At 41.3% G+C, this 22,015-nt stretch overlaps 1 protein-coding gene across 1 annotated transcript; it reads left to right on the top strand.

Moving 5' to 3' along the window:
- The first annotated feature begins 12,524 nt into the window (after positions 1-12,524).
- bud31 (BUD31 homolog) lies at positions 12,525-21,909 on the top strand. Its single transcript, XM_059979544.1, has 4 exons — positions 12,525-12,688; positions 17,026-17,148; positions 19,592-19,758; positions 21,305-21,909. The coding sequence occupies exons 1-4, from the start codon at positions 12,595-12,597 to the stop codon at positions 21,353-21,355; spliced, it is 435 nt and encodes a 144-aa protein (XP_059835527.1). The 5' UTR covers positions 12,525-12,594; the 3' UTR covers positions 21,356-21,909.
- The last annotated feature ends 106 nt before the right edge of the window (positions 21,910-22,015 follow it).

The following is a 22,015-nucleotide window of genomic DNA, read 5'->3' as shown; positions in this document are numbered from 1 at the left end:
ATAGGAGGGAGATCAGTGGGGAGGACAAATAGACAAGGACGACCCTGTGGAAAGCAGAAAGTTGGGGGGTGGGGGGGAGGGAAAGATGTGTTTGGTGGTGGGATCCCATTGGAGATGGTGGAAGTTCCAGAGAATTATGTGCTGGATGCGGAGGCTGGTGGGATGGTCAGCGAGGACAAAAAGAACCCTATCCCGGGTAAGGTGGCGGGAGGATGGGTGAGATCAGATGTGTGCGAAATGGAAGAGATGAAGTTGAGGGCAGTGTTGATGGTGGAGGAAGCAAAGTCCTTTCTTTGAAGAAAGGACTCATTTGTTCTGGAATGAAAAGCCTCATCCTAAGAGCAGATGTGGCGGAGATGGAAGAATTGAGTGAAGGGGATGGTATTTTTACAAGTAACAGGGTGGGAAGAGATATAATCCAGGTAGCTGTGAGAGTCAGTGGGTTTATAATAGACATCAGTAGATAAGCTGCGTCCAGAGAAAGAGACAGAGAAGTCATGAAAGGGGAGGGAGAAACTTCACCTCTCTCCCCACCCCCTCCCCAGTTTCACCTATCTCCTTGTGTTTCTTCCTCCCCTCTCCCAGCTTCTTACTCTGACTCCTTATCTTTCTCCTCCAGTCCTAATGATGGGTCTCGGCCCGAAACGTCGACTGTACTCTTTTCTGTGGATGCCTGGCCTGCTGAGTTCCTCCAGCATTTTGTGAGTGTTGCTTAGATTCCCAGCATCTGAAGGTTTTCTCTGTTTGTGATTGGACTTCAAAGCTACTTGCTTATTTTTTTCAAAACAATTTATAAAATTTCAGACCTGATACCCAGTGTGTATAAAGCTTAAGAGTGTTATGCATATTGATTGTTTGTCAGTTTTTGCTTTTGCATGTTGGTTGTTATTTGTTGTCAGTCTATGTTTTGTATAGTTTTCATAACTTTCTTTGTATGTTCTTGTAAATGCCTGCAAGAAAATGAATCTCAAAGAAGTACATGGTGACATACACCGACTTTGATAATAAGTTTACTTTGAACATTCATTCAACTGTATATGTCAAAGTAATAAAGGGATAAATGACACACTATACTGAATTTGCAGCAAAAGAGCTTTCATCAGCTCTGCCAATCTTGAACACTTAAATAAAATGCATAATTAGATTCATTTTATGTAGGTTTTATATTTTGTTCTTAAGTACCATTATGAAATGGCAAAATACAGTTCCTGCAATTGTGCTAATGGCTACATTGTGGCTCTGATCTGTGCTTCACTTGGGTATAAGATGACTCACTTACTAATATGCTGTCCCCTGTCCCTCCCATTGGTTTTCGTGGCCAATCTATGACTGGAAATCCCTATGAGAGATCCATGACAGCGAACATACCTCCCTCGACTGTACAGCATGCATTAAGTGCTTTAATTGTTATTCAGAATTTAGAACATGATGTTTCCTTAGTAACAGTGAATTTTATGAGAAAATAAACATATGACATTTCATTAAAAAAAGTAAATTTTGTGCTTTTCTGGAATATAAGATCAAGATCACTAAAGAAAATTTCTTGCAAGCAAGCCTTCCTTCAGAATATTACCCCATACTGAGGCTTTGATTAATACTGTTATTGTATGCTGTATTTCTCAGAAAAGGGCTATAGATAATTGGTATATGAACGTCTGCACCTTATTTTCTGCGTAACATAAAGTGTTTTATTTTACTTTATAATGATTGTTTGACTTCAAAAAGTAATGTGCTCAGAATGTCGTTCAACATTCCGTATGGGTAAACTCTAACACTACTGGCGACCCCCAATGATTGTTATCCTTGTTTGACATGCACTTGGATCAATCCAATAATTGTGTTCCAACTAACTGAAGAAATGTATTTAATCCTTTATTAGCAACAGCAAGACAAACAATCTTGAAGCGATGTAATGAAGCATAATTAAATGAAATGAAGTAGTCAACTAAAGATATGACACCTCTTGGTCCCCAGTTCTAAACTAAACTGCCAAGAGCAAAGCCCAAATACGCACCTAAACACTACACTTTAACCACTCCCCCACCCATGTGACTGACTACCATAATAAACACACAACACAGAATACAGTGCAGATAGAAAACAGATGCATCAAATCTTCAATGTCAAACTTTTGTTTTACAAAGCCAGCAACATTTGGAGGGAGCTATCATGCAAAACAATATGTGTCAGATTTTTCTTTTCCCCACTTCTTCCCCAATCCAAGATCCATTTTTCAATTCTCTCCCTGCCTGACCACGATTCAAGAATTTGATCCCTCTCCAACACCTTGCCCGAACTTACTCAGTCTTTAGCTGCAAGCATTATAGCCCAGAATAGGGGCATTCAAAGTTCAAAGTAAATATTATCAAACTACAGTATATATATGTCACTGTATACAACTCCAAGATTCATTTTCTTGCAGGCAGTCACAGTAATTACAACAAACACAATAGAATCAGTGAAAGACCACACCCAAAAACAACCAAAGTTACAAAAAAACTCTATGCATATACAAAATAAAAGAGGAAAAAAAAGAAATAATAATCATATATTATTATATTATATCTCAACAATGTTATATTACCACAATATTCAGGAAAACTTGAAACATTTGAAGAACTACACACAATAACATTAACAGCAATGGCTCAAAAACAGAGACATTCATTAATAGAAACCCAAAACTGAGTAATGAAATGAGGACACCCAAATGGCAAAAGAGATTAAGAAACAAAATTGAAACCATAAATACAGAAATAGCCCACCTAATGGAGTATTAAAAGGACCTGAGGAAGAAAGTTAAGAGAAAAGTTAAGGAAATATAAGGTCTATAACAAGTTACGATCAACCTAACATAGCATTGTAGACAACACACACAAAATACTGTCATGACATGAACATTGACTTCTCTAACTTCCGTTAATGCCCCTCCTCCCCTTCTTACCCCATCCCTGACATATTTAGTGGTTTGTTTTTTTCTCTCTCTCTCTCTGCCCATCACCCTGCCTGTTCTCCATCTCCCTCTGGTGCTCCCCCCCCCCCCACTCTTTCTCCCGAGGCCTCCCATCCCATGATCTTTTCCCCTCTCGGTATCACTTTCACCAATCACCTTTCCAGCTCTTAGCTTCATCCCACCCCCTCCGGTCTTCTTCTATCATTTAGCATTTCCCCCTCCCCCCACTACTTTCAAATCTCTTAGTATCTCTCCTTCCAGTTAGTCCTGACGAAGGGACTCGGCCTGAAACATCGACAGTGCTTCTCCTTATAGATGCTGCCTGGCCTGCTGTGTTCCACCAGCATTTTGTGAGTGTTGTTTGAATTTCCAGCATCTGCAGATTTCCTTGAGATAGCATTGTAGAATTTATTGCTGCACCACAACAGAAACTCAGTGCATACAAAGACAGACGAAATAGATACATGAAATGCATCAGACAAAGTAAACAGAATTATCAGTTTGGGAACTATGAAAAAGTTTTATACAGATTTTGAAAGGAAGCAGGTTTGTGGGTTCGGTAAGCGAAACAGCAGATGCTGATTGCAGATAAGTACAACAACTGTGTATTCACAAGCAAGCAATGAAACACTTTGCTCACATGTAAGTCAAACAAGCACTCTTCCAAGTCACCCAATCTACTACAATCGATACACGTGTTAAATCCATCCATGATAAAACAAGATAAAACAAGCAATAAACAATGACTTAACTAGGTGTGCACCCGATGCACGAACCCCTCCCCTTATTAATTGCAACACACCTTCCAGTGCAGTCTGGAGAGAGCTCAGGGTCAAGAGAGCCACTCACACACGTATGATCATCTTTATACCTGAAGACCAGAAGCCATATCGCAGCATGTGACCTGAGACCAGAAACTGGTGCCTCATGTCATGAGAGCTAACCAATAGGAAGTCGGCTACATACCTGCAGCATGGACATTAATCAGTACGGTGGAAACAACTTTCACAACAATTTCTGATCAGCAAATAAATTAAATTTCCATATTACAACGGGATAATAAATGAACATTGAAACTAAATTCCATGCACCAAAGTGTCAGCAACCCTGGCACAGAATTACCAACAAGCACAATGATAACGAGCCTTTGAACTAATATCTGGTCAAACAGGGTGACCCACAATCAAGAAACAAACTGGATTGTGGAGGAAAAAGAATACATTCACACAACTAAAGACATGATAACACCTGAAGTTACAAGGGATATGTTAAAAGCAGTTCTAAAGAATACCCACAATTGAAAAAGTACCAGCCATGAGATAATATTCATAGTTACAGGGATAAGAAATGTACTTGCCTTCATCCGTACCTATTGGTCACAAAAATCCTGAAAAAGTGCCCAGATTTTTGAAAATAACAGAAGGTAAAATATTTCTGTTACCTAAAGGAGAGATCATAAATGATCCATCAAAATATCATCCTATAACTTGTTTACAAACTATATATAAAATCAGAATCAGGTTTATTATCACCAGCAAGTGTTGTGAAGTTTGTTAAGCTAGTGGCAGCAGGTCAATGCAATACATAATATAGAAGATAAAAGCAAAGCAAAATAAAAATAATCATTAATAAATAAGTAAATCAATTACAGTATATGTATATTGTATAGATTAAAAATCATGCAAAAAGCAGAAATAATATATATTTAAAAAGTGACGTAGTGTTCACAGGTTCAATGTCCATTTAGGAATCGGATGGCAGGGGGAAGAAGCTGTTCTTGAATTGCTGAGTGTGTGCCTTCAGGCTTCTGTACCTCCTATCAATAGTGATGGCAATAGTGAGGAATCGGCATGCCCTGGGTGCTGGAGGTCCTCAATAAAGGACAAACATGAGGAAATCTGCAGATGCTGGGAATTCAAACAACAACACACACAAAATGCTGGTAGAACACAGCAGGCTAGGCAGCATGTATAGGGAGAAGCGATGTCGACGTTTCGGGCCGAGACCCTTCGTTAGGACTAACTGAAAGGAAAGATAGTAAGAGATTTGAAAGTAGAGGGGGGGAGGGGGAAATGCGAAATGATAGGAGTAGACCGGAGGGGGTGGGATGAAGCTAAGAGCCAGACAGGTGATTGGCAAAAGGGATATAGAGCTGGAGAAGGGAAAGGATCATGGGACGGGAGGCCTAGGGAGAAAGAAAGGCGGGGGGTGGGGGGAGCACCAGAGGGAGATGGAGAACAGGCAAACAACTAAATATGTCAGGGATGGGGTAAGAAGGGGAGGAGGGGCATTAACGGAAGTTAGAGAAGTCAAAGTTCATGCCATCAGGTTGGAGGCTACCCAGCCGTTATATAAGGTGTTGTTCCTCCAACCTGAGTTTGGATTCATTTTGACAGTAGAGGAGGCCATGGATAGACATATCAGAATGGGAATGGGACGTGGAATTAAAATGTGTGGCCACTGGGAGATCCTGCTTTTTCTGGCAGACGGAGTGTAAGTGTGCCACGAAATGGTCTCCCAGTCTGCATCGGGTCTCACCAATATATAAAAGGCCACACCAGGAGCACCGGACACAGTATACCACACCAGCCGACTCACAGGTGAAGTGTCGCCTCACCTGGAAGGACTGTCTGGGGCCCTGAATGGTGGTGAGGGAGGAAGTGTAAGGGCAGGTGTAGCACTTGTTCCATTTACAAGGATAAGTGCCAGGAGGGAGATCAGTGGGAAGGGATGGGGGGGGGGGGAACGAGTGGACAAGGGAGTCATGTAGGGAGCAATCCCTGCGAAAAGCAGAAAGGGTGGGGAGGGAAAAATGTGTTTGGTAGTGGGATCCCGTTGGAGGTGGCGGAAGTTACGAAGAACTATATGTTGGACCTGGAGGCTGGTGGGGTGGTAGGTAAGGACAAGGGGAACGCTATCCCGAGTGGGGTGGCGGGTGGATGGGGTGAGGGCAGATGTGCGGGAAATGGGAGAGATGCGTTTGAGAACGCTGGGACACTGCCTTTCTGAGACACCAGTACTTGAAAAAGTCCTGGGTACTTCGTAAGCTAGTACCCAAGATGGAGCTGACTAGATTTACAACCCTTCATTTGGTCCTGTGCAGTAGCCACCCCCTCCCCCCATACCAGACAGTGATGCAGCCTGTCGGAATGCTCTCCACTGTACATCCATATAAGTTTTTGAGTGTTTTGTTGACATACCAAATCTCTTCAAACTTCTAATGAAGTATAGCCATTGTTTCGCCTTCTTTATAACTGCATCAATATTTTGGGACTAGGTTAGGTCCTCAGAGATCTTGACACCCAGGAACTTGAAACTGCTCACTCGCTCCACTTCTGATCCCTCAATAAGGATTGGTATGTTTTCCTTCATTTTACCCTTCTGGAAGTCCACGATCAGCTCTTTCGTCTTACTGACACTGAGCGCCAGGTTGTTGCTGCAGCACCATTCCATTAGTTGGCATATCTCACTCCAGTATGCCCTCTTGTCACCACCTGAGATTCTACCAACAATGGTTGAATCATCAGCAAATTTACAGATGGTATTTGAGCTATGCCTAGCCACACAGTCATGTGTATATAGAGAGTAGAGCAGTGGGCTAAGCACACACCCCTGAGGTGCACCAATATTGATTGTCGGCAAGAAGGATATATTATCACCAATCCGCACAGATTGTAGTCTTCCTGTTAGGAAGTCAATTGTAGAGGGAGGTACAGAGGCCCAGGTTCTGCAACTTCTCAATCAGGATTGTGGGACTGATGGTATTAGATGCTGAGCTATAGTCGATGAACAACATCCTGATGTAGGTGTTTGTATTGTCAGGTGATCTAAGGCCGTGTGAAGAGCCGCTGAGATTGCATCTACCATGACCAACCTCTCAAAGCATTTCATCACTGTAGATGTGAGAGCTACTGGGCGATAGTCATTAAGGCAGCTCACATTATTCAAAATTTTAGCATCATGTATCTCACAACTAATCACCACTCACTTGCATAACCACAATATACTTACAGCAGAGCAGACAGGATGCCATAAGGGTATGAAGGGATGTAAAGAACAACTGATAATAGATTCTGTAATTCTAAATCAAGCCCAGCTTTAAAGCAGAAACCTTTCATGTTGTTGTAATTGACTACCAGAAAGCATTTGATTTTGTCCCAGACTTATGGTTAATAGAAGTTCTTTACACATGTAAACTACACCCAATACTTGAGAAATTCCTGCAACATCTGATGAAGCACTGGTGTACTAAAATCACCCTATCTATTAACAATCAAAAAAGAATAACCACCATTATCAAAATAAACCAAGGCATTTTCCAGGTGATTCTCTAAGCCCTCTGTGGTTTTGACTAGCTTTAAACCTGCTCTCTAGTGAACCCGACTAAGATAGGGTATTAAATCAGAAACAACCAATGAATGATAACTTGACTCACTCCTACACGCAGGAGGGAGGGGAGCTGGGAGAGACTTTGGGGTTCTTATGTTTAACTGTCATTCATTCTTTGGGGCTCTTCTCTGTTTTAGTGGATGTTTGTGAAGAAAAAGCATTTCAGGATGTACATTGTACTATATACATTTCTCTGACATTAAATTGTACCTTTAAACCTTTGAACCTTCTACACGGACAATTTGAAATTATATGTTCCTTCATCAATAAAGCTAAACTAATTAATTTATATCATAAAACTAGCTTCTAAACATATAAATTTGAACTTTGAACACGAGAAATGCAGAACATTAAACATAATGAAAGGTGCAAAAGAGCTAAAATACAAAACAGAGCAGCAGGGTACAATACAACTGGTGGATAAATGTGAAACATATAAATATCTGGGATATCAACAAGCAAAGAAAATAGATGTGACAAAGGAAAAGCTTTTGACAGAACTTACTTCAAGAAAATCTGCCAAACGGAGCTCAATAGCAAAAATATAACAAGGGCAATAAACACCTTCCTTATACCTATATTAATGGCAAACACGAGGAAATCTGCAGGTGCTGGAAATTCAAGCAACACACACAAAATGCTGGTAGAACGCAGCAGGTCAGGCAGCATCTATAGGGAGAAATGAGACCCTTCGTCAGGACGGGTCTTGGCCCGAAACGTCGACAGTGCTTCTCCCTATAGATGCTGCCTGACCTGCTGCATTCCACCAACATTTTTAAATGTGTTCTTTCGGCATAATATCTTGGTCTGAAACTGATCTGGAAAATGTACAAAGAAAAGGAATTGAGAAAACACCTTTTAGAAAACACTATGTACACTTGAACGTGCTTAGGACAGAAGGACAGAAGTGGGAAGAGGAATAAGAGACATAAAATTTACACTGCAGTCAGATAAAACTTCTAAGAATATATTCTCATCAACAAAAACAGGACTCAGTACTCCATGCAAGCATACACAATTTTGATAAGTACACACTATTAAACTAAATGAAAGAACAGCCAAAAAAATGAAGAAATTATAACTATAGAAGAAAAAGTTAAACAATGGAAGAGCATGATCCTCCATGGAAGACATTCCCACGATCTGAGCAGACTAGATGACAACAAGGAAGCGTCGAATGCCTGCCTCAGAGATGGAGAGGTTTTCCTAGAAGCAGAGGGATTCCTGGTGGCAATACAGGACCAAGTGTTTAACATAGAGAATGCTCAAAACTACATGATAAAACACCAACAAATTCAAGAGGATTAAATACAGAAAATGCCAAGAGAAACCACATCACAAGATCCTGCAGCAGTTTAACTCAATTTGATTACTTACAGAGCCAAAATAAGTGACAAACACCATTCACCAAAACCTTGCTTTAAAGTACAAACACTAAGCAATTACCATCAATACCAGAGGAAACAACACTCTGGACTGTTGTTACACCGCCATCAAGAGTGCCTACCATGCTATTGCACGCCCTCACTTTGGGAAGTCTGATCACCTGGCTGGACTTCTACTCCCTGAGTATAGGCAGAGACTGAAGACTCCAGCACCAGTAGTAGAGAGGACCAAGAAGATTTGCACAAGGGAATCACAGGAGCGCTGACAGGACTGCTTTGAGTCGGTGGACTGGACCGTATTTAGGGATTCAGCTTCGAATCTGTCTGAGTGCACTGCAGCTGTTACCGACTTCATTAAAACCTGTGTGGGTGAGTGTGTGCCTACAAAGACTTTACTGTACATTCCCAAACCAAAAGCTGTGGATGAAGCAGGAGGTATGTCATCTGCTGAAGGCTAGATCTGCGGCAAGTCTAGTCTGGCACTACAGATAGAGATAGAGATAGAGATAGAGAGAGAGGGGGGAGGGGTGGGAGAGTGAGTGAGAGTGGGAGAGGTGAGGGGGAGGGAGAGTGAGAAAGGGAGGGAGATGGATGGGGAGAGGAGATAGAAGAAAGAAAGAGAGAGAGAGAGAGAGATCTCATTGTTGTGCTTAATTATTGAAGTTTGTTTTATCACAGTTCTAGAATGTAGTCACCATTCCTCATTAGCTCTAAAGATTAGCTGCACTCCTTTGGAAAATTTCTTGGAGGGGCATCATCATGGCAGGAAAAATGGTGCAAAGTGTTGGGCAATGGCACTACCTTGTGTGAAACCATTCTTTATCGAGTAGATCCTCTGGTTGTTATTGTGAAGTAAATGTAAGATAGAGATCAGTTTTGTTTGGGCAATGTGTTGTCCATGTGAATCGATGGTATCAAAGTTTCTGGTGTGGTCCATCAAGAACATTATAGTAGCTGCTGCTCCCCACAATATTCTTGGAGTTGTTATTCGGTGAAGACTATATCTATTGTGCCTCTAGATGGATGGATGCAGGGAGTAGTTCTTCAACCATGAACAAGAAGATTTAGGGAGGACTTCCCCTGTAGTGGTCTCCTTACTTGAAGATGGTCACAATCACAGAATCTTTGAGGTCCCCACAAATATCTCCTCTTCCCATTGAACAAAGAAACAACAGATTTGTGAAGCTCTTCAGTTCTGAGTTTTAAAATTTTAGTGGGCATACTGATAGCTCTTGAAGCTTTGTTATTTTGCATTTGCTATATGGCCTTCTTGATCTTGTCAGTCAGGATTATACAAAATTGCTAAATTAATATTAATGTGGCAATGCCGCCATCTGCTGACAGAACGAGGTATCACACTAGATAAGTTCACTTTCGCTTACAAAATTTCAATGTCTGAAATGAGGCTTTGCAACTTATTTTCTACACCATAATGGCAGTTCTAAATAAACTTATTCCACCTCATTGCTGACCCTGATAAATCAATATTGTGTGAAACAATAGTAGTAAAACTCTGTCTCAATTGGAAGCTCGGTACATTTCAGTTGTCAATTGCTTCTAGATTGACAACTTAATTTTTCTTAGGTAGGCTCTGATCTGCATTTCTAGTGTTTCTTTTCAAAACCCAGTCATACTGCAAACCCACAAAATTAATCCGTATCTCTGTAACTATTAACAACTCTTGCTAAGCATTAGAAATTTCAGCCGCAGATAATGAAATGTAGAATTTACACAGAAGAGCATGATTGGGTCCTGTGCATATAAGCAGGCTTTCTTATCATACTGCCTCTTTCACGTTGCAAGTATTTATTCATTTTAAAAGTGCATAGTTTCTATTTACAACGTAGAATGGAATTATTTATAGTATGGAGGGAAGGGGGCCATTCAGCCCATCAAGTTCATGTCTGTTGATCCAGAGTTCTGCAAATACACATCCAAATACCTTGTTAAATGTAATGATCATTTCCGCCTTTATTACTTTTCAACTATATTCCATTCCAGCATAACCTCTTGCTCTTTTAGTTCATACCTCAACCAATAAACAGCACTAGGAATTCATATTAAATTGCTCAGTACAGAGAGGAGAAAGCTTCAGCTGTTCGTACAAGGCATGAAACGTGCAATTATTTTGAGCTGCTGCCTTTGATGACCTGAGAATATTCATTCCAATGTACTTTGTCCCTCCATACTCTGCATTCCATCGCCTTGCTCCATCCCCTCAGTGCATTGCCTCACACGTTTCTAGATTGAATTCCTTTTGTAACTTCCTGCCCAGTTCCTATCTGCCTGCACCATACAACTTTTTGTATCATCTGCAATCTTTCTACAACATTGAAGTCTGGGCAATAAAAGTAAGGTAGTAAATACTAAGCCCTGCAGAACCATACCACTAACAGTCTTATTTTCATACAAACACATCAACAATTAATATTCTGCCATTAAGCTAACTCGGGATCTCATTTGGATCCCACCTGTTATCCCACGCAATCTTTGATTAAAATCTTATCAAATCCCTTTATTGTTTATCACATAAAATGGCAGAAGTGCAGGGTATTGCCATTTTTTCAGGGAGGTCCCAACAAATATCTAAAGTAGATGAACTTGTGTTACAAAGGAGAGAAAGCAAGCGACCTAGTGGATGTGTAGCAGACGACTCCTATGGTGGGGGAGTCTAAGACCAGAGAACACATCCTTCAGAATAGAGGGACATCCTTTTAGAACAGAGATGAGAAGGAAATTCTTTAGCCAGACAGTGGTGAATCTGTGGAATTTGTTGCCTCAGGTGGCTGTGGAGGCAAAGTCATTGGGTATATTTAAGGCAGAGGCTGATGGATTCTTGGTTAGTCAGGGCATGAAGGGATACAGGGGGGAAGGCAGGAGATTGGGGCCGAGAGGGAAAATGGATTGGCCATGATGAAATGGCAGAGGAGACTCAATGAGCCAAATGGCCCAATTCTGCTCCTATATCTTATGGTCTTAAATCATATAAATAGCAACAGGATTGGCTTCAGACTTCTCCATATAGGCCAAAAGATTATCTTTTCTGCTGTAAAGCTCTGTGATTCAATTTCCCTGCAAATTGGCAAATCAAATGAATATAGCTGCTGCTCAGAACTTTCAACCTAATTTCTGATGCAAGGCCCTGGGTGAGAGACCCTTTTTCTCAATCTTCTGCTCACCATGAGAACTTGACTTTGAAGGAAGAGAAGAACTTTGCGAGCTTCTCCCGTGGAGGCTCACAAGAATGATTGCAGGAATGAAAAGTGTGTTGGACGGCTCTGGAACTGTACTCGCTGGAGATTAGAAGAATGAGGGGGAATCTCATTGAAACCTATCACATATTGAAAGGATTAGACAGAGCGGTTGTGGAGAGGATGGTTCCTATTGTGGCTGAGTCTAGGACCGGAGGACACAGCCTGAAAGTAGAGGGACAACCGAGATGAGGAGGAATTTCTTTAGCCAGAGGGTGGTGAATGGGTGGAATTAATTGCTACAGATATGGAAGCCGTCATTGGGTATACTGTTGTTGATTGGCAAAGGTGTTCAAACATTACGAGGAGAAAGCAGAATGGGGTTGAGAGGGATAACAAATCAGTCATGATGGAATGGGAGAACAGGCTCGATGGGCTGAACGGCTTAACTCCGTTCTCGTGTCTTATATGGGTATCGGGGTAGTACAGCACTACAATAATTTAAGGGTTTCCTCACCCAAAAAAAAACTCCCTGTCCAGTCTCCAGGGGCAACTCCGGCATGGAGATGAAATCGCTTAGTTATGACGGAGCGGGACGTGTTATTTGTGCGACGGCCTGCGCCAGGACCGGGAAGCGGCGGCGGTGCCCGGATGAGCAGGTTCCTGAACGGTTGAGATGCCGAAAGTGAAGCGGAGCCGCAAACCTCCCCCTGACGGCTGGGAGCTGATCGAGCCCACCCTCGACGAGCTGGACCAGAAAATGAGGGAGGGTGAGTGAGATTCGGGTGGGAGAGGGGGCACTGAGCCTACGCCAGTACCATCGGGGGCAGACGGCCCGGCCTGCGACTCACCAGCCAGGCGCTACCCTCCGATCCCGGGCTGGTCTGCGAGCGAGGGAGGTGGGTGGGTTGCTCCGGCTATATTTCGTTAAAACGTATTACCGATACTGCAAATATGAAAAAGAAAAATGCTGGCACTAGTCAGCAGGTAGCACAGTGTCCTTGGAGAGAGAAACGCGATTGACGTTTCAGTTGAATCAAATTCAGTATCACCGGCGAATATCCAGAAATTTATTAACAGGATGGCAGCAGTGCAATGAAATACATGATGAATATGGAGAAAAAAACTGAGTTATAGTAAGTATGTATGTGTGTATTAAATAGCTAAGTTAAAGTAAGTTGTGCAAAATACAAACATAAAAAGTAGTAATGTCCATTTAGAAATCGGATGGCAGAGGGGAAGAAGCTGTTCCTGAATCGCTGAGTGTGTGCCCTCAGGCTTCTGTACCTCCTACATGATGGTAATAAGGAGAAGAAGGCATGTCCTGGGTGGTGGGAGTCTTCATCATGGACGCCACCTTCCTAGGGCACTACTCCGTTGGTTACTATAGAGACCATTACACATGATAGAGCGGACTAATCTTACAAGTTTCTGCAACTTACTTTGATCTGGTGCTGTAGACCCCCCCCCCCCCCATATCATATAGTGGTTTAGCCAGTTTCTATTTGTAAACCTTTTTGAGTGTTTTTGTTGACAAACCAAATCTCTTCAAACTCCTAATGAAATATAGCTGTTGTCTTGCCTTCTTTATAGCTGCATCAATACGTTGCATCTATGTAGGTCCTCAGAGATATTGTCACCCAGGAGCTTGAAATTGTGCACTCTCTCCACTTCTGAGAGAACTTATTTGTGCTCCCTCACCCAACCCTTCCTGAAGCCCACAATCAACTCTTTAGTCTTTTTGGTGCAAGATACCACTAGTTGGTATATCTCACTCCTGTACACCCTCTCATCTCCATCTCAGATTCTACCAACAATGGTTGTATCATCAGCAAATTTATAGATGGTATTTCAGCTGTGCCTAGCCACACAGTCATGGGTATACAGAGAGTAGAGCAGTAGGCTGAGCACACACCCCTGAGGTGCGCTGGTGTTGATCATCAGCAAGGAGGAGGTGTTATCACCAAACCGCACAGATTGTGGTCTTCTGGTTAGGAAGTCAAGGATCCAATTGCACAAGGGGACACAGAGGCCCAGGTACTGGAGCTCTTTGATCAGAACTGTAGGAATGATGGTGTTAAAAGCTGAGCTATAACAATAAACAGCATCCTGACGTAGGTGATCCAAGGCCACATTGAGAGCCAGTGAGATTGCATCTACCATAGACATACTGTGGCGACAGGCAAATTGCAGTGGGTCCAGGTTCTTATTGAGACAGGTGTTGATTCTATCCATTACCAACCTCTCAAAGCATTTTGTCACCATAGATGTGAGTGCTACTGGGTGATAGTAATTGAGGTAGCTCACTACTTTTCTTGGGTACTGGGTATAATTGTTACCCTTTTGAAGCAGGTGGGAACTTCTGACTAGCAGTGAGAGGTTGAAAATGTCTTTGAATACCCCCAACAGTTGGTTTACACAGGTTTTCATAGCCTTACCAGGTACTCCATCAGCCCCTGCCACCTTGTGAGGGTTCACCCTCTTGAATGACAGCCTGACATCGGCCTGTGAGATAGAGATCGAAGGGCCACTGGGTGCAGCAGGTGTACTCATAACGGTGCATTAATTCTGCCTTTCAATGGATGCATAAAAGGCATTGATCTCATTTGGCAGTGAAGCATCGCTGTCATTTGTGATACTGGGTTTTGCTTTGTGGGAAGTAATGGCCTGCAAACCCTGCCAGAGCTGATGTGCCTCTTTTGTCACTTCTAACTTCTCCTGGAGTTGTTTCTTGGTTCTTGAAATGGCCTCTGCATGTCACACTTGATTTTCTTACACAGACCTGGATCTCCAGACTTGCATGCCACAGATCTAGCCCCTTGCAGACTACAAACCTCTTGGTTCATCCATGGCTTTTGCTTTGGAAACGTACAGTAAGGTTTTGTAGGCACACACTCATCCACACAGGTTTTAATGAAGTTGGTGACGACTGGCATACTCATCCAGGCTCAAAGATGACTCCCGGAACACAGTCCAGTCCACTGATTGAAAGCAATCCTGTAGGCGCTCCTGTGCCTCCCTGGTCCATGCCTTCTTGGTCCTCACAACCGGTGCTGCAGTCTTTAGTCTCTGCCTATACTTAGGAAGTAGAATTACCAGCAGCTGATCAGAGTTACCAAAGTGTAGGCGTGTGATAGCATGATAGGCACTCTTGAATTTGGTGTAACAGTGGTCCAGTGTGTTATTTCCCCAGTACTATGGATGACTTGTATTATTTAGTGACTTTGTCAGGCTGGCCTGGTTAAAATTCCCCAAGGTGATAGTAAAGGCATCAGGGTGTGCTGTTTCACGCATGTTGATCCCATTGCTCAGATTATCTAGACCCTGTTTTACACTGGCCTGAGGTGGAATGTACACCGCTACCAAAGTGATCACAGAAATCTCTCGTGGCAGGTAAAATGCCGGCATGTAATTATGAGACGTTCCAAGTCTGATGAGCAATATTGGGATGTCAGCAACACAATACTACACCTTGAAGAGTTGATTGTGAGGCATACACTTCCACCTCTGCTTTTGAGAGACTCGACCAACCTATCTTGACAATGAACTGTGAATTCTATTCGAATTGTTGTAACTGGCATGGAAGGGGTTAAGCAAGATTTCGTAAAATAAGGGACACACATGGGCCTTGCGTCCCTCTGATACACCACCCTAGCTCTGAGATCGTCAGTTTTATTTACCAGAGACTGCATTTGCCAGCAAGATAGTTGGTTTTGGGAGTCAAAACCCTTGTGTTTTTATTAAGGCACCATCAGACCAGCATGTTGAACCTTCTTTTGCCAGCGGCTTCTGAAAGGGACAGTGTGCTGGTCACAGTCTGGTCGATTTCTGTCTGTTATAAGCAGCAGTAATTGTTCTCTTGCAATGAAACTTCGTCACTGTCCGTACACATTATATATGCAGTTATGGTTCTCCGCCATACCAGACTAAAATGGGGTATTTTGATGACTTCCATCAGCTGTTCGGGTTGTCCGTGGTGCTGGCGGTCCAGAAGTAAAGAAAGATCAGTGATCTGAATGTCAACTCAGTACCTCCACGGATGCTGACTGGACTATTAAACATTTCTATCATCTCTTCCACCTATCTGGTTTCACTAGGGTGATACAGTTCTGCTGCAGGTCCACCTTGCACATTCCCAGATTTGTTCTGAATCCACCTTCTTAGTATGTTAGTAATGCAACATCGTTCTTTTAAAGATTTGCTTTGTTTGCGGGTCACTGGTGCGTCTGCTGAAACAGATGTTCGTTTGTAACAGGTAGATTGATGGGGATGAGATGTTTGATCTGTCGTCAGCTCAGAGTTCAGTGAGTAAAGGGCAATAGAGCTGTTCTCGATAATAGACATTTGAAGTTGACCACCCAGAGCATACAGTGTGTCCATACTATCACAAGCACTTTCCTCATTGGCTGAGTGCTGAATCGCCAGCTGAGGGTGGGTGTGTATGCTTACTAGAGGGAGTTTCCTGTGTTTGACCCAATGCCTGGTTACATCAGGGGAACTGATCTTATAGTCAAAAAGTTCCACAGACGTTTCCTCATCTTGTACAACCCTGGTGAATATCTCAACTTTGGGTAAGTTGTAAGTTAGGCAAATTAATAAACAGAAGTAGAATACAAATGCAAAGAAAAGAAGGCTAGACTTTATAAATTGTTAGGCTGCAAGAGAACAAGAAAGATGCAAAGGTGTTGAAGAGTGTACAGGAGGGTTTAGCAGGATGTTATCAGGAAATTCCATAATGGAGAGAGCTGGGAAGGTGAATATAGTTGTCTTTGAAGTGGAGGAAGTTGAGAGAAAACCTGAAAAATTCCCAATGAAAGGCTTCTAAAGAGTGGATCTGGAAAAAATACTCTTTAGCAAGTGACTTAACAAACAAGTTGTGGATTCAAATTTGTGGACTAAAGATGTAGAGAATAAATGAGAGTTATTTTTCATTTGAACAACTGTAAGCTATCTTCTTTGGACTGTGGGAGGAAAGCAGAGCACCCAGAGGAAAGCCATGCAGTCAAAGAAAGAATGTACAAACTCCTTACAGACAGCACCGTGATACAAAGAAATGTCTGAACTTAGATTGAGTTTCTATTAAATTAATTTAACTTTTTCTTTGTAGCTGAGACAGAGCCGCATGAAGGGAAGAGGAAGGTAGAATCACTGTGGCCTATCTTCAGACTCCATCACCAGCGAACACGTTACATATTTGACCTCTTCTACAAGAGAAAGGCGATTAGCAGAGGTATAAGTATTAAATAGTACACTTTTACCACTAATATTTGCTGTATGGATACATTTGTGAACTATTGGAAATTTCCTTATTCAAAGTGAAATACTTATGTTTTTAAAAGCAAAATTGTTCAGTTGAATCTATTTCATGTTGGTATATAATCAATAGTTAAATTGCTGAAAAGAGACTTGACTACAACCAAATAAATTTCCACCCAGGTTCATTGCAATTTATTTTGGAATTTAAAAAATCCATTTGGTCTTTTGCAGAATAGCAGCCTTGCCACAGCATCTTTTCCTTAGAAGTTTTGTGTTCATGACATTCCCACTCTTGTCGATGGCCTGTTTTTATGAGGCAAAGGAATTTTATTCAATATTTGAATCTTTTGTGAGAATGCAGAACTACTGTCTTTTATTCAGCTTCTTGCATATTGTAACACATTGGTGATCAATAAAACCACCTTCAAGCTCCAACTACACCTGGACTATAGTTTACCTATCTGCCTAGCTTAAGAAAATGGAGAAAAGTCTTGAAAGAAGGCAGAATACTTTGTGTTTCCTTCTACACTCTTGCTGGTTTAGAATGGGAATGTTGATTGATGTGGACAGTACAATGATTCTCATTTGGATTTAATAGAGCAACTGAGACTTGCTTTGATCTGTTGCTTACCTGGTACCTTAACATAATGGATTCACAAAGTTTGATACTTTAATGTTCACCTGTTATACTATCTTATTTTTGGCACGGCGTCGATTAAATATTCTGTAGGTCAGCAACTCCAGATATTTGTATGGAGAACATTACAGTATTGACTGGGCCGATATCCCGTTGGTTTCATTGTGATGTAATACCTGGGTTGTCCTTTGGAACCAGCAGCAATTATTCACTTGATATCTTGCTGCATCATTTTAGAGCTCTCAAATTATAGCTTGTTATTTGGCTCTTTTTGGTCCAAACTGACAAAGGGAGTTTACTTACTTTTACAACTCCTCTTATTTTATATAAATATGCTACATTTTAAAAGTTTCACAAACACTCAAAACACAGGAAGTATCTTGTAAGTTATTTTTCTCTCTTGCACACGCACACACACAATATCTGAGGAAGTGTTCATGACTTCATTGTCCATTCAGAAATCTGTTGGCAGAGGGAAAGAAGCTGTTACTGAAATGTTGAGTGTGTATCTTCAGACTCCTGTACCACCTCATTGATGGTAGCAATAAGAAGCGGGCATATCCAGGGTAATGAAGGTCCTTATTGATGGATGCTGGAGGCAGCTCCTTTTGGGGAGACTAGTGCCCATGATGGAGCTGGCAGTGTTTACAACTTTCTGCAGTCTTTTCTGATCTTGTGTAGAGACTCCTCCATGCTAGACAATGATGCAACCAATTAAAATGTTCTCCATGGTATGTGTAGAAATTTGAGAGTTCCTTTGCCCTACCAATTCCCCTCAAACTCCTAATGGAATATAGCGACTGTTGTATCTTCCTTGTAATTGTATCGATATGTTGGTGCCAGGATACATCCTCAGATGTTGACACCCAGGAGCTTGAAACTGCTCACCTTTTCCACTTTGATCCCTTGACTTGCCCTTCCTGAAGTCCACAATCAATTCCTCGGTCTTACTGACGTTGAGTGCAAGGTTGTTGATGTCACAACACTGATCCAGCTGATCTACCTCACTCCTGTACGTCTTCTCGTCACCATCTGAAATTCTGCAACAATAGTTGTGGTGCAGCAAGTTTATAGATGACATTTGAACTGTGCCTAGCCACACTGTCATGGGTATAGAGAGAGTAGAGCACTGCGCTAAGCACACTCCCTTGGAAGTGTGAGTGTTGATTGTCAGCAAGGAGATGATGTTATTTCCAATCTGCACAGACTGGCCTGGTGAAGAAGTGAAGAATTCAGTTGCAGAGGGAGGGACAGAGGCTCAGGTTTTGTTTAGAACTGAGGGTATGATTGTGTTGAAGTCTACATACTAGGTGCTTAAAATGTTCTATTTATGCATTGAATTTGGAATTGTTGGTTTTGTTCTTGCCCATAATGGTGCTTTATAGGGTACAAGTGGTTCTACGACAGTGTGCAGTAGAACTAATTAAATTTCCCCCTGGGTTGTTAAAATTTAATGAGTGTTATGTTCAGTCTGTATTTCAAAAATTACAATACTGCTTTTATTTTGTGACTTACAATTATTTGTGCAAGTGAGGAAAAAGTTTTTGAGATTTGAAAGTTTACAAAATGAGTGGCATTTCATAGGGCTTATAAATGGTTTGTCATGCTAGAGAGAGTAAACCCACTGTCTGTAGGATGTTTGTTTTGGCAAATCTAATTTGCACTGCAAAGTTCTAATTGTTTAAATTTTTCTAAGGAACTTAAACATATCATTTATATCCTCTGTTATTGGCTGTTTTATAAATGGCACCTCAGGTAACATCACAATCTTTTTCTCTAGAGCTTTATGATTATTGCATAAGGGAGGGATATGCTGATAAGAATCTGATTGCCAAGTGGAAGAAGCAAGGCTATGAAAACCTGTGTTGTCTTCGTTGTATTCAAACCCGAGACACCAACTTTGGAACTAACTGCATCTGTAGAGTTCCAAAAAGCAAACTTGAAGTGGTGAGTTTCCATCTTCTTTTAGTAAAAAAACATTCCAACTTGCCAAGCTGTTAACATGAGAGAGTTTGATCCAACAGCAGTTTGTCTAAAAAGATACTATGAAATAATTTCAACTACCAAAGTTAATATTTAATCCACAGTTCATTTGCTTACAAAATCATTACTTCCAAAAGATAATAAGCTTTAAGTTTGTTTGGGATTTTTCAGGTTGAAACAGTTTCCAACTAAATGTGTATGTTGGATACCACTGCACCCCCTCATAGCTTTCAGTAATTAAAGACAAATTGAAAGGATGCTGTGGCATTGTAGTGCACTTTTGAGTGCAAGGAACTTTCCTGTTACCTATGTTGTACTTTCATATCTAATTGTGGCCAAAATTTCAGTTACTGGAGTCCAGTTGTAATAACATATTTTGGATATGCAGTGTCTGCACCGCTGGAAGTCCTTAAATTGATTAGCATATCCCTTGAAGCAGGTTCCTTTAATGCCTTTCCATTTGCTGATGATGTAAACATAGACAAAAATGTAGAAAGTGGTGTTTTCTTGTGTACCACAGTTGCCATGTACTGTTGTGTAAATACAGTGTTGAATAGAAATATCATTAAATCATGTACTGTGAACCCACACGTTAACCAGCTGTGCTCTTTGCTTCAGTGATAAAAATCTGTAATTCTAGCATATCATCAGTTGTGAATTAAAGAGGAGTGAGGTCGCACGATCAGCTGGAGAAGCTTGCAGAGATGGGAATAGGAAAGAGCATAAATAGCAGATTTATAAAGCAGGATGAAGATTTTAGAATTGAGGTATTGGAACCCAGGAGCCAGTGCTTGCTCATCAAGATGATGAGTGTGGAGTACTTCCTTGTGATGGGTAGAGTATAGAGTGATGAGCTTTGGATAACTTGGAGATTCTGGGGGTTGGGCTAAAATGGGTTAGGCTAGGGTTGGTGTAAAGATGAGTGCTTAATGCCTGGCATGAACTTGGTGGGTCAAAATCTTGTTTCTGGGCTGCATCTCTAAGATGACTTTGATAGCATTTGCAAACAGCCAACTCTGAATATTAACTTAGGATGAGTGTTTCAGTCATGAATGGATTAAGGTAAGGTGTAGATACAAAGAGGGGATTTTGGAATGGATTAGATAAAGGAAAGAACTTGGCTTGGTGTTAATTTGGATTCATTTGCTGCAACTGCGCTCACTTGGCCTGAAGCAGAGGTCAGGGGTAGGATGGAACAACTTGCAAGGACATAATCTGTTATGGGGCTTTGGTTGTAGCTTGAACCACAGAAAACACTGGTATATTTAGGATGCAAATTCAAACAAGCCTCAAGTGTGCAGAGTTGGTAAACTTGGCTGTGCTTAGAGAAAATGTGAAAGGACCAAGGTATAATAAATGCAGAACAATGTGGGTGGTAGGATAGGTAATTCAGGGTTCTCGAATAGATGTTGGGGGCAACGGTCTGTATATATAGTTTACCCTTGATCGGTATTTATGCTTTGAAATTGTGTTCTTAGTCATTTATTTATTGTTTATTTTTCCTTTGCAGGGAAGGATTATTGAGTGCACACACTGTGGATGCAGAGGTTGCTCTGGTTAACTTTTCTTTCTTGGATGAAGTGGATTTTAGTCCATGTACAATCAATCTTATTTCTGATTTAGAATATATGGACCATAGTAAGATGTTCTGTAAATGCTGTGGCTTGCTTCTAATTAACTTTCTCTTCGACTGGAATGAAATAAAACTTTTTTAAAAACTGAAGTTTGTGAACACTGTAGACTGCATAAACCAACATGAACCCAACATTGCATACAGATTGGTTGGACAGCAAGCTCCCCAGTCTGAAGCACCGTCTTAAGAAGGTAGGGCAGTTTGATGTGAATGTAATGCAACAATCGTACTTGTGTGTAATTTAGGTTTGGAAGGAAAGATGTTTTTTGCCCTGCAGATGACTTTTTAGTAGGTGATTGGAGTCACCTTGACCTATATAGTTATGTCATAGCAGTAACATTTACTTTAGACTACCCGATTATACAACTATCTTTGATGGTCGTCTAGATTTTCATTTATGAGTACTGTAATCCTTTTTAAAACTGCTTATTGAACTGTACTGAAGGTTGCTACAAAATAAAGTTTTTCTTTTTGTTCACTTACTTACCTGAAAATATTGGTATACTTAAGTATTAGAATATGCTGCTCATAACCCTTGATTTCCTTGCAGTCTTCTCAATCTTGTTCTTCTACAAACTCAATAATTCA

Source organism: Hypanus sabinus, chromosome 9 (genome assembly GCF_030144855.1).
Source record: "Hypanus sabinus isolate sHypSab1 chromosome 9, sHypSab1.hap1, whole genome shotgun sequence".
NCBI lineage: Eukaryota > Metazoa > Chordata > Chondrichthyes > Myliobatiformes > Dasyatidae > Hypanus > Hypanus sabinus.
Note: the sequence above shows the minus strand (reverse complement) of the source record. Positions and strands in the feature narration are given on the sequence as shown.

Bases quoted from the DNA above. Each gene is read 5' to 3' on its own strand.
- bud31 (XM_059979544.1), top strand. From the start codon at position 12,595: ATGCCGAAAGTGAAGCGGAGCCGCAAACCTCCCCCTGACGGCTGGGAG. The intron at 17,149-19,591 runs GTATAAGTATTA...CTTTTTCTCTAG, and splicing joins GAGAAAGGCGATTAGCAGAG to AGCTTTATGATTATTGCATA. The intron at 19,759-21,304 runs GTGAGTTTCCAT...TTTCCTTTGCAG, and splicing joins CAAAAAGCAAACTTGAAGTG to GGAAGGATTATTGAGTGCAC.